At 44.1% G+C, this 17,919-nt stretch overlaps 1 protein-coding gene across 4 annotated transcripts in view; it reads left to right on the top strand.

Moving 5' to 3' along the window:
- Window positions 1-17,919, top strand: part of tln1 (talin 1) — a 53,961-nt gene that overhangs the window by 25,852 nt on the left and 10,190 nt on the right. For 3 of the 4 annotated variants that reach the window (XM_037753626.1, XM_037753624.1, XM_037753625.1), the window contains exons 25-52: window positions 339-473; window positions 662-790; window positions 872-974; window positions 1,667-1,875; window positions 2,712-2,831; window positions 3,577-3,774; window positions 4,048-4,187; window positions 4,280-4,373; window positions 4,640-4,729; window positions 5,064-5,186; window positions 5,596-5,739; window positions 5,823-5,984; window positions 6,141-6,281; window positions 6,590-6,771; window positions 7,250-7,382; window positions 7,656-7,757; window positions 7,906-8,076; window positions 8,996-9,244; window positions 9,426-9,545; window positions 9,661-9,807; window positions 9,910-10,076; window positions 10,380-10,563; window positions 11,465-11,590; window positions 12,079-12,195; window positions 12,791-12,976; window positions 13,265-13,372; window positions 15,493-15,495; window positions 17,622-17,727. In XM_037753626.1, coding sequence (XP_037609554.1) covers window positions 339-473; window positions 662-790; window positions 872-974; window positions 1,667-1,875; window positions 2,712-2,831; window positions 3,577-3,774; window positions 4,048-4,187; window positions 4,280-4,373; window positions 4,640-4,729; window positions 5,064-5,186; window positions 5,596-5,739; window positions 5,823-5,984; window positions 6,141-6,281; window positions 6,590-6,771; window positions 7,250-7,382; window positions 7,656-7,757; window positions 7,906-8,076; window positions 8,996-9,244; window positions 9,426-9,545; window positions 9,661-9,807; window positions 9,910-10,076; window positions 10,380-10,563; window positions 11,465-11,590; window positions 12,079-12,195; window positions 12,791-12,976; window positions 13,265-13,372; window positions 15,493-15,495; window positions 17,622-17,727 — 3,889 coding nt within the window. The remainder of the gene's footprint in view (window positions 1-338; window positions 474-661; window positions 791-871; window positions 975-1,666; window positions 1,876-2,711; window positions 2,832-3,576; window positions 3,775-4,047; window positions 4,188-4,279; window positions 4,374-4,639; window positions 4,730-5,063; window positions 5,187-5,595; window positions 5,740-5,822; window positions 5,985-6,140; window positions 6,282-6,589; window positions 6,772-7,249; window positions 7,383-7,655; window positions 7,758-7,905; window positions 8,077-8,995; window positions 9,245-9,425; window positions 9,546-9,660; window positions 9,808-9,909; window positions 10,077-10,379; window positions 10,564-11,464; window positions 11,591-12,078; window positions 12,196-12,790; window positions 12,977-13,264; window positions 13,373-15,492; window positions 15,496-17,621; window positions 17,728-17,919) is intronic. The other variant, XM_037753627.1, reaches the window with a different exon arrangement.

Genomic DNA, 17,919 nt, shown 5'->3' with positions numbered 1-17,919 from the left:
ACACTCAAAGTTTATTTTTATAGTGTTCTTAGATAACCTTGAATCAGTGTGAAGAGCTGAACAAGTCAAACACACAACACCATGCTTGGGAAAATGATCTACAGTATGAAGCAATGGCACACATTCGGGGTCTAGAGGATAGATGTAATGTTTTTGATGAGCCCTCTGACTTTTATCAAGCACTTCCATTTGACTTAAATTTGGCCACTTGCCATTAATGGGTTAAGGGTTAAGGGTTGGTAAGGCTCTATAATAGCTGAAGCATCAGTATGTTCTCTGTCCGTCCAGCGCTCTGATACTGTCGGAGTTAATCTTGATCTCTTCCTCTCCTCTACCAGCCTGGTGCCAAGATGGTTACAGCCTCCAAGGCCACAGTTCCCACCATCGGTGACCAGGCCTCAGCTATGCAGCTAGGCCAGTGTGCTAAGAACCTGGCCAGCGCTCTGGCTGAGCTCCGTACCACCTCCCAGAAGGTACTGCACATCTACAGTCTGCCTTATAAGGGGCTGCCGGTCCCTCTTGTTTTTGTCAATGTTCTTCCTCCTCTTTCTTCTCCTTTGACTTGTAAAGTTTTATCTTGTCAATAAGAAAATTATTTTCAAGCCTGTTGCATAAACCAATGTGTGTGTGTGTGTGTGTGTGTGTGTGTGTGTGTGTGCAGGCTCAGGAAGCATGCGGTCCATTGGAGATCGAAAATGCTCTGTCAATGGTGCGAGGTCTGGAGAAGGAAATCCAGGAAGCCAAGGCTTCAGCTGAGGGGGGCAAACTCAAACCTCTGCCAGGAGAGACGGTGAGACGCAAAACTAACACAGTTCTTTACCCACGCCATGAACTGGACGTATGAATAACAGTTTGTTTCTGTGTTGTTCAGCTTGAGAAATGCTCCCAGGATCTGGGTACCAGCACCAAGGCTGTGAGCTCATCCATGGCTCAGCTGCTGAGTGAGGCCACCCAGGGCAACGAGAACTACACAGGTGGCTTCAACAGAAAGAGCAACAGAAAATCAAACGTCACTCATTTACTTTATCCAGAGATGTTCACAATACATCATGTTTTGCTGCAAAAATACCGCAAATATGAATATAGGAAAGAATAAAATAGTGTTTTGTTTTTTGTAAAAACAATAAAATACACTTTTAGCTCCTGTTAAATGGACTACACAAAGAACTGAAAAGACTGTGTCATGTAGAGATCCAACATTAAACTATGAAAAAATAAGCATATGAATAAATACAGACAAAATATACAATAACAACATAGTTTATTGCAGGTCATTTTTATTTGTATTTTTTTCCCCATGGTCTGTAAATATTTCACATGGCTATTTTTTTATTTCATAATGCCATTTATTATCTCAGTCTTTTTCTGTCAATCAAGACAAATAGAGCAGTGCCAGTTATGTGATTGGCTGCTTGAATGAGCAGACAACCAATCACATCACTGTAAGAAATTAGCTGCAATAAACCGTTATAAACAGGATGAAATGACATGTCATAACAATGAGCTGAGGTTTAATCATGTGTGTGATTACTTCAAATGTCAATTTGTCTGTATTTAATCATGTGGTTAGTTAGTTCATAATGTCTTATTTATTTATATATCATCATGTGTTATTCATCTGTACCACACCCTGAAGTTCCTCTCCTCTCTCTCCGGTTGATTCCAGGCATGGCAGCCAGAGACGTGGCCCAGGCCCTCAAGTCCTTGGCCTCGGCCGCCAGAGGCGTCGCCGCCACCACGGACGACCGAGCGGCGAGGAACGCCATACTGGACTGCGCCCATGACGTCATGGATAAGTCAGGCAACCTGATCGAAGAGACCAAGAGGGCCATCGCCAAGCCAGGAGACCCAGAGAGTCAGCAGCGGCTGGCCCAGGTCAGTTCATCGCAGATTTTAATTTTAATTTTAATTTTAATTTTATGTTATTTAATTTTATTTAATTTTTTATTTTTTTATTTGTTTTATTTTATTTCATTTTGTTTTGTTTTGTTTTGTTTTATTTTATTTTATTTTATTTTATTTTGTTTTGTTTTGTTTCATTTCATTTTATTTTATTATTGTGTCATGCATAAATATTATGCCCAGCCCAAACAGGCTTACAAGACAGCATTATTTAGAAAATAAAGAAAAGACAAAAGGCAGAAACCAGAGTATAAATAACAAATAATATTAAACAATTTACCATCTTGATGTTTTTTCCAAGCTTGAGAAACAAAAGTAGCCAATTTATAAGCATTAAAATGAAATAGCCACTCCCTTTTGTCATCATTGGAGCAACAAAACATTTCATTTAAAATAGAAGCTTATAACTCATCATAGTCTGAACAATACAAAAGAAAATGCGATTCATTTTCAACTTCTCCTAACTCGCATACTTCGCACAACCTGTTGTCCTCCTGGATGTTTTTAACTTCAAGGGCCAGAGGTAACTTTCTTCTAATTGTGTGCTGATAGTTCTGGATAGTGTCATCTCATTATAGTGCTGTATCTAGCTGGTAAACTAACGACTTTTAACACCATGTCTGATCAGAAAAAGAGCTAACTGATGCTGTAGATGATCGCAGATGACGTTCTGACAAGCAGTGACATGAGACTGTTGGCAGATTAGTAATAAGACGATGACTCAGTCATGATGAAAATCAACTTGCAGAGACACAAAACTTGTTTGACTCAGGGAATTTAACACTGTGTATGTGTGTGTGTTTGTGTAGGTGGCTAAGGCGGTGTCTCAGGCCCTGAACCGATGTGTGAACTGCCTTCCTGGCCAGAGGGATGTGGACAACGCCATCCGCACCGTGGGCGAAGCCAGCAAGACTCTGCTGTCTAATTCTGTAAGGAAGATGGATTGCATTACTACTGATGTATAAATAGAGGAGGGGGGGGATGCTTTGTGTGTTTTAGAGTGAAGATCCTCCCTATTAGTGGACCAAGCCTGTTGTTTTCCCATAGTTTCTTCTTTGTCTCTTTCTATGTCACAAAATATAATAACAAAACTGCTATTCTGAGGCGTTTCTGCGATGGGATGGTACATGTGTTCCAAATATTGTTATTATTGTTATTCATGTAATATATCATCTTAAAGCTCTTTTTGTGCTCTTTATGCTGGAACCATCCATAGGCATATCGGATCATTATGAAGCCAGTTATAAGGGCATTTTGCAGTGGCATTCAGAATTTGCCCCATTGCAGCATTAAAGGTCAAAGGTCAAATTCTCTTGACCTCAGTGTCATGACAATGTGACCTACAGATAGATTATAGTCTAAGCTTTACAATGATATAGGACTTCATGATATTCTGTGTAGGTTATAAAATATAAATCTTGAAATCTGTCTTTCTTTGTCCAGTTGGGATTTTTCGATAAATTTTCCGATACTTTTTCTGTATTATTTCTTTTGCCAAAAACAGCCTTTCCATGAATGATAATGAACCAATCTCATCCAAAATGATGCGTTCATAATTCTGAGAACAACTTCCCAGATGTTGGTGCTACTGTATAGCAACCACTTACATGTTCATTTCAACTTCTTTACCCTGAACTCTCTCTCAACCGTTGTCCTACTCTCCTCCCTCTGTAGTTCCCGTCCAGTGGAAGGAGCTTCCAGGAGGTTCAGGCTCAGCTCAACGAGGTGGCGGCCGGTCTGAACCAGTCAGCCAATGAGGTGGTCCAGGCGTCCAGAGGGACCACCCAGGACCTGGCCAGGTCCACCAGCAAGTTTGGACAGGACTTCAGCACCTTCCTGGATGCTGGTGTTGATATGGCCGGAACATCCCAGGTCAGTATGATGAGCATGAGGGATGCTGCTGGCTGTGGCCAGAGGTGAAACAGGCTTAAATCGTTCCACCAGAGGGGGCAGCCTGCTCTTAAGTTAATCTTTCTTTTTGTATATTATTGTTAAATTTTGATGGCAACATATAAACCAAGCTTTACATTTGACATTCAGGTCTCCGTACCAAGTGACCATGTTAAAGGACAAGATGCTTTCCACCAGATTCTTGTACACCATTTCACCCCTTTCCTCCTTCCTCTCCTCCTTCCTCTCCTCCAGTCTAAAGACGACCAAACACAGGTGGTGTCCAACCTGAAGACAATCTCCATGTCATCCAGCAAGCTGCTGCTGGCAGCCAAAGCCCTGTCCACTGACCAAAGCTCGCCCAACCTCAAGAACCAGCTGGCTGCTGCCGCTCGGTAACAAACACCAGCTCGCTCTGTCTCTTTGTCTATTTGTTTGTTTGTCTTTTCTTACTGTCTTTTACATCTCTGAGCCTTTGTGTCCACAGGGCAGTTACAGACAGCATCAACCAGCTCATCACCATGTGCACTCAGCAGGCTCCTGGTCAGAAGGAGTGTGACAACGCTCTCAGAGAGCTGGAGGTAACATTTCTCTACACTTTCATCTGCTTTTTCTCTTTAGTCTCTCTCTCTAAAATCACTAGTTTAAGTCAGGCTTGTATCTGTGAGACTGGTTCCTATATGCCAGCTGAACGTTTAGAAGCTGCTGTATGAGCAGTGATTGATCCCGTGGTGTGTGTCCATCAGAAAACACTGTCGTGGAATTGATTGCTAATAAAGAAGATTATGAGACAAGGACTTAATTCATGTGCAGATACATTGTGTGTTTCCTTTGTGTGTTTGTGCAGTCGGTGAGGGTGATGCTGGAGAACCCGACAGAAGGCATCAATGAGCTGTCGTACTTTGACTGCATCGACAGCGTCATGGAGAACTCTAAGGTAAGAACATCTTCACTGTCTACTCATCATGTGTTTCTCATCTCAGCCTCCTCTCATTTCTTTGCTTTTCTTTGCATTCACTTTACTTTCTCTCACAATAGGTGCTTCTCTGCTGCATTGAAATGTATCCATTAATTTGGCAGCTTCAACTGTGTTACTATTTGTCTGGATTATGTGTTTAACTTCTTCATAATATAATAATATTATAATGCTTGTGCGTTACTCTTTCAGTTACTGCTTTGCTTCTGATTTATTATTAATCCCAGTTTGCTCATAAGACATTCTCCAAACTAGACCGTGTCTCTCATGTTAATCTCTGGTTCTCTGTTGACAGGTCCTCGGTGAGTCCATGGCTGGCATTTCCCACAATGCCAAGAACTCCAACCTGCCAGAGTTTGGTGATTCCGTCAGCGGTGGCTCCAAAGCTCTGTGTGGTCTGACTGAAGCAGCTGCACAGGTAAGTCGTTACTGAAGGTTTCTTCATTGCTGCTGTAGTCTGAGACCACTTGAGCCGGGCATACACTGTACGATTTTAGAAATTTTGTTGTGTTACTCCTACTCCTACTGTACAAGTAGATAGTTTGGGATGTAAAGCCAAAGCTCGCGATTTATGTGCTCACACTGTACGGTCCGATCGTCAGCCACAACCTGAGTGATCACACTGTACGTGTGAAATGGAAAAGAAACACGACCGGTCAGCTCCGATGAAGCTGAAATTCGGTCCGACTCTAAAATGAGTCGTGCGGCTCAAAATCCAGGCCAGAAACTAAAATCGTACAGTGTATGCCCAGCTTTAGTAATATCAGCTCAGAGACAAAGGGAGTAGGTACAATGTATACTGACCAGTGATGTGGTGATGTCTCCAGGCTGCCTATCTGGTGGGAGTATCGGACCCCAACAGTTCAGCAGGACAGAGGGGCCTGGTGGACCCCGCTCAGTTTGCCCGGGCTAATCAGTCCATTCAGATGGCCTGCCAGAACCTGGTGGACCCAGCCTGCACCCAATCTCAGGTACTAAAGGCCACTTTCATCATGAGTCCTTCTTCATCTTAGTTAGTGAGTGTGGTTGAATACATGTGTGTTTCTCTGCCCAGGTGCTCTCTGCAGCCACCATCGTGGCCAAACACACCTCGGCGCTGTGTAACGCCTGCCGCCTGGCGTCCTCCAAGACCGCCAACCCTGTTGCCAAGAGGCAGTTTGTCCAGTCAGCCAAAGAGGTGGCCAACACCACCGCCAACCTGGTCAAGTCCATAAAGGTTTGTTTGGCTTTCAAATTCCTCATTAACGAATTGAAAAGCAAATACTACTGTTTTGATTGAGAGAAAATGTACTATAGTAATTCCTTGTTTTGTACAGTAGTCAAGCAATTTTGTGAAGGAGTGTAATGATGACTAAAAACCCCTCTGCACCAGGCTTTAGATGGAGCCTTTAACAACGAGAACAGAGAGAAGTGTAAGGCTGCCACCGGTCCTCTGATAGAAGCTGTGGACAACCTGACCGCCTTCGCCTCCAACCCCGAGTTCGCCAGCATTCCTGCTCAGATCAGCCCTGAGGTATGTCCTGATCTGACAATGATAGCTCACTGTCTCTCTTACGTTAGCTGATTAAGATAAAATCAGCCTTAGATAGACGCCGCATTGGACGCTTCAGGCCGTTGCAGCGATGCGTCAACGTGGGCGCCATATTAGACCGGGCAAGACTGGCCTGTAACCCTATACAAGTGAAAATGGGAGCTGCTGTTTTTCTGGATAAAAAGCACTATAACGTCTACATTTCTCAACCGATTTCAATGAGTTGTTATTATATTAAAGGGTTTATGATCTACGTGGAGTAGAAAAATAAAGTTTCTTCTTTTCCTCAGGGTCATGCAGCCATGGAGCCCATAGTGGCGGCAGCGAAGACGATGCTGGAGAGCTCGACAGGCCTGATCCAGACTGCCCGTTCGCTGGCCGTCAACCCCAAAGACCCCCCCAAGTGGTCGGTGCTGGCCGGACACTCCAGGACTGTGTCTGACTCCATCAAGAAACTCATCACCAACATGAGGTACAGCTACTGGCTGGGCTGCCTCCCACCTTCTCTCACACAGTCGGGGCTCATCTGCTCACCTCTCAGTGATGTTTCACTAACATCAACATGTTTAGCGGTTTCAACTTCCTGCTTTCTGCTACAGATTTATTTTAAAATAAGGAACGATGAGACACTAAAATAGTCTACTGTACAGCTGCAGGTATTAAAAATAATGTTAACTATGTTAATGTTATGTGGACTGTAAAGGTAGACATTCACTCAAGCTAATTAGAGGGGATGAGATGATCAGGGATGGAAGCGAACTGGTAAAATGAGCACACTGATATTGTAACAGACATTTATACTAATTGTAACCGTAACATTTGCTACTCTACTTAGCTCTTGTCAAGTGTGTTATCAGAGTGTCAAAGTGCCCCGTTGCGTTAGTGCTGGCTCATTACAGCCACCTCTCATCACTGTATACACACCCTCAATCTCCTGTGTTGTCGTGCAGAGAAAAGGCTCCTGGCCAGAGAGAATGCGACGACGCTATCGAAGTGCTGAACGGCTGCATCCGTGAGGTTGATCAGGCCTCTCTGGCTGCTATCAGCCAGCAGCTAACACCCCGAGAGGACATCTCCATGGAGGTAAACACACACGCACGGTCTACGTGTTAGCTAAGCATAACACTTCAATTAATGTACATTTAATTTAGCATTGAAAAGTCAGTCACTTGAGCCTTTCCAGGCCGTTTCCTGAAGTCACCATATGCTACATTTATATGTAAAAATTGAAGAAGTGTATTCAGGCAATCGAATGATGAAGGAAAACTCTGTAATGTCACATCTGTAACAGAATGAAGATACATTTGTGCTTAAGTGAAGGTATATTAATGAGTCTGATATGTGTTTATGTTGCAGGCTCTCCATGAGCAGATGGCTGCCTCAGTCCACGAGATCAGTAACTTGATTGATCCTGTCGGAGTGGCTGCTCGCTCCGAGGCCTCCCAGCTGGGACACAAGGTAAAACACAGGACAACGGCGGCTCCGTCTAAACACTGGCCGGGGCTACAATGGCATTGGTTAAACTTGTTTAAGCCCTTCATTTTGGAATCTCTGGAACTTGTCATCATGTTTTGTTTTGTAATTTGTTCCCCACACATCTGATCAGGTGTCTCAGATGGCCAGCTACTTTGAGCCCCTCATCATGGCAGCCATTGGCACAGCGTCCAAGATCGTCAGCAGCCAACAGCAGATGGCTGTCTTAGACCAGACCAAAACCCTGACCGAGTCGGCCCTGCAGATGCTTTACACTGCCAAGGAGGCTGGAGGAAACCCCAAGGTACTGAAGCTAGTCCTCTGGTAGAGAAACCTGCCAAATGACACAGCCCCTTCATTTTCAGACTGGGTCCTGGGGGGTTGGGGGTGAAACAAGACACAGGACCAATAATATGGTGCAGTGTAGTGTAAAACTTATAAACGTCTCAGGTAAATTATGAAGGCGTCTTTCTTTGTGTGATTTCTAAGCAGATTTAAGGAAGTATATTTGCAGTGCTATTGCAGTTTGATGAGGGGATTTAATGAAATTAAAAATATCCTTCCTGACTGCTTACTGGCATTCTGCTGTTAATGCTAATGCTAACTCTACCAGTAGTCTGAGGGATACTTGAGGGATAGCACTGAGGGACTCAACAGCTAATCCGGTGCACAATCCTCTATCTTAAGCTTTGTTTATACTCGTGCGAGACACCGTGACGCGGGCCTCCGTAGATGGCTCGCGCACTACAAGCATGCACAGAGGCGTTTATACTATGCTCCGAAACGCCAGGAGGTGTACAAACCAAATATTCTGTGGATAAGCAAGAAGTCAACGAGTGATACCGGAAATGAAAGTAGGCTGCCTGGCAACAGTAGTAAACACTAAACTCCGACGTACGTACCGCCAAACATTGCATTGGTGTGCTGTAATTATTACATTAGAGATGTCTGTACAGGCCAACCTGCTTGGCCAGTCTTCCCTTGAAGGCATCGATGTTGAAATGAAAAGCGCAGCGCACGCAGTCGGCACGTAGTTAGAAACATTCACTGATCCATGGCATGCAAGTGAATCATCCATAGATTTCCAAGGGTTAATGCTATCAAACTAAGAAGGGTTACTGTAAGACGAGATCACCTCTGTTCAGGCCTCTCTTTATTAGTTACTTCTTAAAATGCATCTGGTTGAATATTTTGCTCAGTCAAATGTGTCTTCCTCTCTCCAGGCAGCACACATGCAGGAGGCCCTGGAGGAATCGGTGCAGATGATGAAAGAAGCGGTAGACGACCTGGGTGCCACTCTGGCTGAGGCAGCCAGCGCGGCAGGTGCAGTGGGCGGCATGGTGGACTCCATCAATGACGCCATCAATAAAATGGAAGACTCACCTGCTCTTGATCCTGAAGGCACCTTCGTAGACTACCAGACCACCATGGTGAAAACGGCCAAGGCCATAGCTGTCACCGTGCAGGAGATGGTGAGGCATTTTGATGATTATATAGTAGGCCTAAGTTCTGAGGCCTGTAATATGTAGCGAGTTTGTTTTATTATTTGTTTGTTGTCATTATATTATTATAAGTACTTTCTTTTTCTATAATCTATAGATAGATGCACTTGTTATTACTCAACTGTTGGTGTGGTTTCTCATCTCTCCTCAGGTGACCAAGTCTAATACCAACCCTGATGACCTCGGAGGACTGGCCAACCAGCTCACCAATGAGTTTGGAAATCTTGCAAATGAGGCCAAATATGCAGCCGTGACGGCAGAGAACGACGAAGTAAATAAAAGCAACCGTACCTCAGCATGTCGTCTTTTGAGAGACACTCACGCACGTCTCACTTTCCATCGTTTTTGTGCTGTTATTCAGATCAATCTCTTTGTTTTTTGTCTAGATTGGTTCTCACATTAAGAAGCAGGTGGGCGAGCTGGGTTTCAGCTGCACAGGTCTGGTGACCAAAGCTGGAGCTCTGCAGTGCAGCCCCAGCGACACATTCACCAAGAGAGAGCTGATTGAAAGCGCCCGCAAAGTCTCTGAGAAGGTCAGACCACAACCAACCAGTTTTTTACTTTACTAGTAAAAATCAAATAACTTTGCTAGACATCTAGCTTCCACTCGTAACAGATTGGTCCTCTTCTCGCAGGTCTCCTTTGTGTTGGCGTCCCTGCAGGCAGGTAACCGTGGCACCCAGGCCTGCATCACAGCAGCCAGTGCTGTGTCTGGAATCATTGCAGACCTCGACACCACCATCATGTTTGCCACTGCTGGAAGTCTGAACAGAGAGAACGCAGAGACCTTCGCTGACCACAGGTACTAATCACCACAGAGACCCTCCTATAAAAGATATCATTACAGTAGAATAAACTGTTCAATCAAAATTCCAGTATATAATGTGTATAGTATATAAACATAGAATTAAAATGAATAGATCAGCCTCATTGTCACTGATACCCGATCCAGCTATTTGAGTCAGTATGGAGCCGATATCGGTGCATCCCTAGTTTTCACTATTAAATTCTGATCTATATTTGTGGATGTGGAGAATCAGAATATCATCTGTAACGATAGAACAGTACCAGTTTGTTATTAAATATGTGACTTTCCTGTGTGCAGAGAATACATCCTGAAGACAGCCAAGGCTCTGGTGGAGGACACCAAGCTGCTGGTGTCCGGAGCCGGAGCCAGTCAGGAGAAACTGTCCCAGGCTGCCCAGTCCTCAGTGTCCACAATCACCAGATTGGCTGATGTGGTCAAACTGGGAGCTGCCAGCCTGGGTTCGGAAGACCCAGAGACCCAGGTACAGATAGAAGAACACATGTCAGCCGTGTGTCTTCACAATTACCCTTTGTAGAACAGATCTGTAGGTCCAGCCAACAGCTATCGGTCATGGCTTAAAGTGGATACTTCACCCATTAGAATAAGAACAATGTTGTGAATGCTGTTGTTCTTTTAATCAAGATTGTTACAATTTAGCTATTGCATGGTTTCTAATTTAGCAGTTTTGATATTAGCTTTAGCGTTTTGAGTGACACACAGAACGGTGTTAAACATGGCATTAGTGTCATCAAAGATGATGGAATTGTTTCAATGGTACACTTCCTTGCTTAAAGGCAGTGGAATAAAAGTCTAAAACAAACACATATACAACAAATACACTATATTAATTGTCCTGGGACAACTCCAATCTACATTTTCGTAGAGATCAGAGTCCACAGTGGGATTAAAGTTGGTGTTAGCTAGTCTCTGTGGGTTCTTAGGGCGCTTTATGATGGCCAGTGGAGAAGAGATGTTTGTGTAGGTTTCTGAGGAGATCTTTATGGGTTAAAGGTGGTTTGGGTCAGTGGTCTGATTTAGCCATGTAGGAGAAAAGGGATCTTTCTATCTCGATTGTTGCTGTTGGCAGGATGTCGTAAATCTGTGATGTCTTGTTGGCCAGCATTCCTGGGGGTTGAAGGAAGAGCTGGTCTTGTATCTTGAAGGCCGTATTGTCTTCATTCGGAACATGCAGGGACATTTCCTACACTGTCACATTTCAGGGGAGGCACAGACCACTAGCTTTCAGTCCTCTGAAAAACACCCCTTTTTCAACACATATCCCCGAACTGAGACACAGCTGCAACATTATGTGTCTAGGTGCAATCACGTCCTATGTGAAGACGTCAAATGAAACTGTAAAGTACCGGTTCTGCACTCTACAGGTGGTCCTGATCAACGCTGTGAAAGATGTGGCCAAAGCTCTGGGCAACCTCATCAGCGCCACCAAGGCAGCTGCAGGCAAATCTCACGATGACCCCAGCATGCTGCAGCTTAAGAGCTCTGCTAAGGTAAGTCACCAACATCAACACTCTGCTTCACACGTGGGTATGAATGAAAACAGCTGGCCAATCACTGTGTGAAGTGCGCATGACGGCGTGATTGTCGGTTTTTGGAAAGTCAAGCAACTGTTGGGATGCGCACGGAGGGGGTTTCAGATGCTGTTTGACCATCAGAGAAGCACTTTGGTTGGAGCATACCGACACCTTTGATTGAGCACTCATTATATCCGTATATATATATTGTATGTTGCATATTATTGAACCACACAGCATGTTAACATGGAGTCAGGAAAACAAACATTTCAACCACGGAGTACTGTCTCAGTGGTATGTCCTCTGTTTGAATGCACTTCTCACTGGTAATGCTGTGTATATTAAGGAGAGAATTAAGATCTCTTTGTGACAGTTATCAATGTAATATGCATCAGTGAGCACTTTTTTTCCGGCCTACAATCTAATCTATGGCCATTCTGTATGATCTGACTTGGCTGCTGTAGGTGATGGTGACCAACGTAACATCCCTCCTGAAGACGGTGAAGGCGGTGGAGGATGAAGCCACAAAGGGGACCAGAGCTTTGGAGTCCACAATTGAACACATCCGACAGGAGCTGGCTGTGAGTAATCACTCTTTAAAGGGCCAATATGTAATATATTTACTGTAATAAATAATAAAATGACCATGATGTGTCATCAGAGATTAAGGAAACATGCTAAATTGAACGACAATGCTGCAGCCAGTATGTTCTTTGAAATTTCCATTCCGGTCCGGAACGTCTGTTTTTGTTTTGGCTGGTATGATCCTGTCCACGGCCCATTTCAACACCTCGTTTTCACATACAAATTGGCACATAAACACAGCCTACTGCAGCAATGGAAGCAAGCAAATTAACTGGATCAACAGAGATAACGTTAATGTTAGATTTTACCCGACCTGAAAAGCATCGGCTCGTCTCTTTGTGATCCGTGTGCAGCTGAGTTATCAAGGCAGCGAGTATTTGAGACACACAGCCGCTGAAGTGATTCTGATTGCTGTTGGCCAGAGGCTAATGCAGCCGTGTCTAGAAGGTAACCCTCAAATTGCAAAAACGTGCGCTAACAGCTGCAGTACCTATTTCAAAATGCTCATCCTGCAGCATCGAACTCACTTTGTTTTGTTTTTCTTTTAACTATCAAGTATTTCACTAACGGTTTCCTGGTTTTAACACACAGGTGTTCAGCAGTTCTGACCCACCGCCATCGACGACCACGCCAGAGGAGTTCATTCGCATGACTAAAGGAATCACCATGGCAACGGCAAAGGCAGTAGCTGCTGGGAATTCTTGTCGTCAGGAAGACGTCATCGCCACGGCCAACCTCAGCAGACGGGCCATCGCTGACATGCTGCACTCCTGCAAGGTACACAGGAGAGGATCATTATCATTACTTATCACCCATCTTTAACTAACTGATTGTAACTCTTGCAGTTTTGGTCACAAACGTTCATAATTTCAGTACTGAATTCTGATTTATAAACAGGCATTATTTACCAATCAAATAGGTGTGTAGCGATACCTTTTTACACCGATACGATACGTATCACTTTCTATGGTTCCGATACGATTCAAGGATGATATTTGACTCATCTACATACTGTGTACATGTGTTTGGTTCAGATGCTGATTTCTGTCTGTTCTGCTCTCTTAGCAAGCCGCTTACCACCCAGAGGTCAGCAAGGAGGTCCAGATGAGAGCTCTGCGCTACGGCAACGAATGTGCTACTGGGTATCTGGGACTGCTGGAGCATGTGCTGGTGGTAAGACATCTTTACCTACGTACATGAAGACACACTAACATATACTGTACTATCAGCAGTTTACAGTGCTACCCATTTATCCTAGCAGTCCCTAAAACCTTTCATGCATTGGAATAAGTAGAAGCAGTTGAAATGAGGGAATTATAAGAATAAACAGCAGTAGCCACAATGAAGAAAAGTGAAATTAAAAGAACAAATAAAAAGCGCCTCATTCAGAAACTCAGACAAAATGAACAGGAGATTATAGAAATACATCATTTATTTCAACCATAATTGTACTCATTGTTTTGTTTTTTTTACTATAGAGCCAGAAAGAGGGTTATTGTGCAGGTCATTGGATTACAAAAAATAAACACACACAATACAGTGACGAGCCTGAACCCTCCACACGTCACATCCTCTGTGTGTTGCCATTCTGCACCTCAGACAGCAATATTACTACTCAGAGGCGTGTTCCTCATACCACACTGTGACTGGCACAGCTGTTTAAAGGATATGAAATGAGTTATGTTATCGACCTTGCACACATTTGCTGCTCATTGTGATCGTGCTATTAAAGTAGAAGCTTTAAAAAGCACTGACTAGAGGGGGCGAACAGAACCACCTCTACGGTACTATAGGCTCGGTCAAATCTGATTTTTTTTTTCTGATATCCTGTTTTTATTTTCAGCAACACCCTGCTCTACTCTTTAACACTTCCACACATTAACACCACGGCCCGGCACCAGTACTACAGCTGTCTGTATCTGTGAACTGGTGAATAGTGTCACTTGAGCAGTGTCGGGGTGCCTTGCTCAGTGGCACCTCAACGCTGCTAATAGCTATACATCCCAGTATAAATTCATTCACCAAACTCGGTCCTCTAAATGGACCAACAGAAAAGGGACTCAGTTCTGTTTGCGTTCATATTATCAGTTCATTTGAAAGAGGACTCAGTTCTGTTTCTAGTCCACTTCAGTCTTCTCTCTGTTCACTCTATAGTTCCTACCTTCATCCCCGCTGGTCAATGCTTTCCCCTTCAATGACATTTTTAGTGCTGGCACAGGCGCTTCCACACAGAATACTCTCCACTTTGTCGTAAAAGGGGCATGTGTCTTTTATGTCAGCGGATTCCCCGCTTTTTTAAAAGTACTTTTGACGTAGTTTTTTTTTTACTTTGCCGCGGCACTGCAGTGCCATCCTAATGAAGCCCCTCACTTTCATATGAAGTGAAAATTGGAGGAAAACTTCAGCGTTTCTGTTCGTTGTAGACAGTTGCCGTTTAATGTGTTTTTCGTTGCACATCTGGAGAAGTGCAGTAGTTTCTTCTTCAGTCCAAATTACTCTTCGTCTACTAGCTGCCGTGGTTCCGTTTTGTTTTTCCGAGCATCACAGTGTGCAAGCGTGTGTGATCTGTCTAGGGCAACTCTAGAGGGCTAAAACACAATGCCCTTTGTGTTCACAATGCACAGCTTAAAGGCAGGGTTGACGATGCTATCCAGTATACACTATTTGTTATATTGCTTGAAATGGTCTTTACACCCCGACAGCGATCCATTACTTAAGAGCTCTGAAAAAGGACCGGAAAAGAGCCGTCATCTGTAGCTGCTGTAATCCTGTATAAATGTCTACCAATCACTGCCTCGCGGTGCGCTTGGAAAGAACCAATCAGATGCCTCCCTGCTCGTACTCTAACCTTGGCGTGCACCAGCCTGAACTCAAAGTGCGTACACGATGTGCAACATCGTCGACCCTACCTTTAAACGAACCGCAACGCAGACTTGAATCGAACCGTACTCACAGTACGGTTCTGACTACGGTACTGACTAATCGCTCTGAGTTTGTTCGGAGCGCTGAAAGCGTGAAAACACCCTAAGTTGCTAAAGCCTTTTAAAATGTAATTTTACAGTCTTGTGTCTGTCATTTCCTTTATAGTTACTAAATAAATCATTTGATTCCAGAGAAGTTTTGAGCTCGCAGTGATAGCGTTCACAGCATGACGGCTGCATGCTTACAAACCTCTGCTCTATATGTCACTCTCATATCAGCTGTCATGTGTTTGATGACCTCTTTTCTTTCCCTTTTCCCATGGCTCTGCCAATGTTCCTTTTAAACTTGTGGCTCACTGATGTCGGTGCAAGCCGGTGAGTACGCCACGTGAATGACCTGCACAAGTGTGCTGCTGCATTGGTTGAATGCTTCACTGAATACTTTATACACCACAACCATGCTGCAGAGTACCGTCAGCAGCATGTTAACAGATGTCAGACCTTCTTGTGGACAGGAGGGGATGCTTGGATAAGCAGCTTTTTTTGATATACAGTAAGGCAGCAGTCATCTGCACACTGAAGGAACCTGACACAGTAACTGTAGCATTTACACACCACCTGATGGGTCTTATCAGAGGATGAGGTGTCCCTACCATGGATGTATTAAGAGAACTGGATACAGCGTTGGAGGCGGGGTCCCGTTCATTCCTATGAAAGTTGCTCAGTGGCGCATGAAGCCTAAATGGCTCGACTTCCGAGTGGAAAAGTAGCCGGATCTTCTGGCGATCTTCCGCATCCATTGGGCCCATAGAGCAGGCGCAGTACGGGGGTCACAGCCGTTACGCCGTCTTCACGGCTTGCTAACTCCACCTCCCAGCCCTTGCTCCAGCCTCGGTCTGGGGCTCAATCGTATGAACGTAGGAAGGGAATTAACTCTGGACTCAGATCACATTAGTGCAACTTTTAGGACCTAATGATTTAAATCAGGACTATTCAAGTGTTCATACTGGGAAAAAAAATGATCAGCTGAGTTACAGACGTCTCTTTCCCAATGTAAGTCTATGGGGAAAAAGTATTTTTGGGCCCAATGGCATCACGTGACGGACACAGAAGTTGTAGTACCACCGTTTGGCCACTAGGAAAATTGGCATCAACAACCGTTCGTGCTAGATCTGGTGGCCGATGCAAAAAAGTGAAGATTAAGATTAAGAATAAAAGATCAGGAAACAGTTGAATGGGAGTTGAGTACAGTACTTTTCCTAGACAGAGTAGATGTGGTCCTGACCTGCCCTCTGATGGTTGGAACAAGACCTCAACCGGTCTCTCTAGTCCTTGACCTCTGTAGAAAACTGACCTGTTGATCATGTTGCTCAGCGACACGGTTTGTTTTTCTTGTTGACTTCTTGCCATCAAATGAACACACAGCGGCACAGCGGGGCCTCTTAACCTTTCAACCTCATGACATCACAGACTTGACGCACAGAGTTGTTTGCATTAATGTAACACAAAGCATGCCAGTTTCCCACCGTCTGACATTGTTTGATTACTGGAGCTCAGGTTAACAGTGTTCCCCTCAGCACATGTGGGTATCCGTTGGGTTGGTGTGCAGTGTGTGGATGTGTTTTGCCAGTGGCATTAGTTTGGCCCGCTGCATGCGTTCTTGTGCAGTTACGTCCTCGCCTCTATCTTCTCATGACAACACATCTGAATTAACTTGAGCTGGGTATGGGCTGAGCCCTGTTAATGCCTTGCACCTGTCGCACACTGCTCTCCAACCTGAATACTGCATGTCCACCTAGGACAGTTTGAGGACACAAACTGAAACCCAAATACATCTGAGCACCAACAGACAAGCTTGTCTTCAACTTGTGTTCTCTCTGCGGTCGCTTTACAATTAAATGTATCAGACAAATGGAATTAATGCACATTAATATGCATGTTATGGATTGATTTTTAGACTTAAAAACATCAGTGAAATTGGCTAACAACCTAAAGAAAGGTTTTATTATACAATTCTGTCTGCCATGTTTTTTTTATTTTCACTTTACATCATCCTCAGATCACTCTAGAAAACCATCTAAAGTATGTGTGAGGTGTTTCTGTGAATACTAATTCATGTGTGTGAAATGGAACAACACCATCAATGTAGTTTCTTCCTCAGTGTCAAGCTGTATATGCGTATACACAGATGGATCACAAATAAAAGGGAAAACCTAACATGCAGTGTGGTAAGGTGGATGATCCAGCCCCACGCTGCCCTCACTTGTTCCTGTTATTAGGGTGCAACGAGACAAACACAGATGTAGACATTTCTTTCCTGTCCTCTAAGCATTTCAATGAAAGGGTATGGAATATGAAAGTGCAGAGTAATGTTCAACACCTTTATTATCTTAGCACAAGATTTGCTTCAAGGAAAAATGTTAAACATCAGTTTTGCAGAAGGTGAATGTAAAAAAGGTTGAATTAAAGGTTATGATTTTTTTCCCCCTCCTGACCCACAGATCATCCACAAGCCCTCTCATGATCTGAAGCAACAGTTGTCCAACTACTCCAAGCGGGTGGCGGGCTCCGTCACCGAGCTCATCCAAGCTGCCGAGGCCATGAAAGGTATGTTAACCTTTGACCTCTTCACAACAAAAGAATGACGGCAGAACAAAACTACATTCCTTCGGGGTGTCTCTTCATGTCTCCGTCTACATTTAATGGTGTCAGAATGTCAAAATGGGTCTGGATGTTGCTGATAACACCAACCTCTACCAGACATTTGTCACCAGTAATGTACTTGAATCATGATAATAA

This window comes from Sebastes umbrosus, chromosome 19, assembly GCF_015220745.1.
Source record: "Sebastes umbrosus isolate fSebUmb1 chromosome 19, fSebUmb1.pri, whole genome shotgun sequence".
NCBI classification, from domain to species: Eukaryota; Metazoa; Chordata; class Actinopteri; order Perciformes; family Sebastidae; genus Sebastes; species Sebastes umbrosus.
This window is presented reverse-complemented; position numbering and strand designations above follow the sequence as displayed.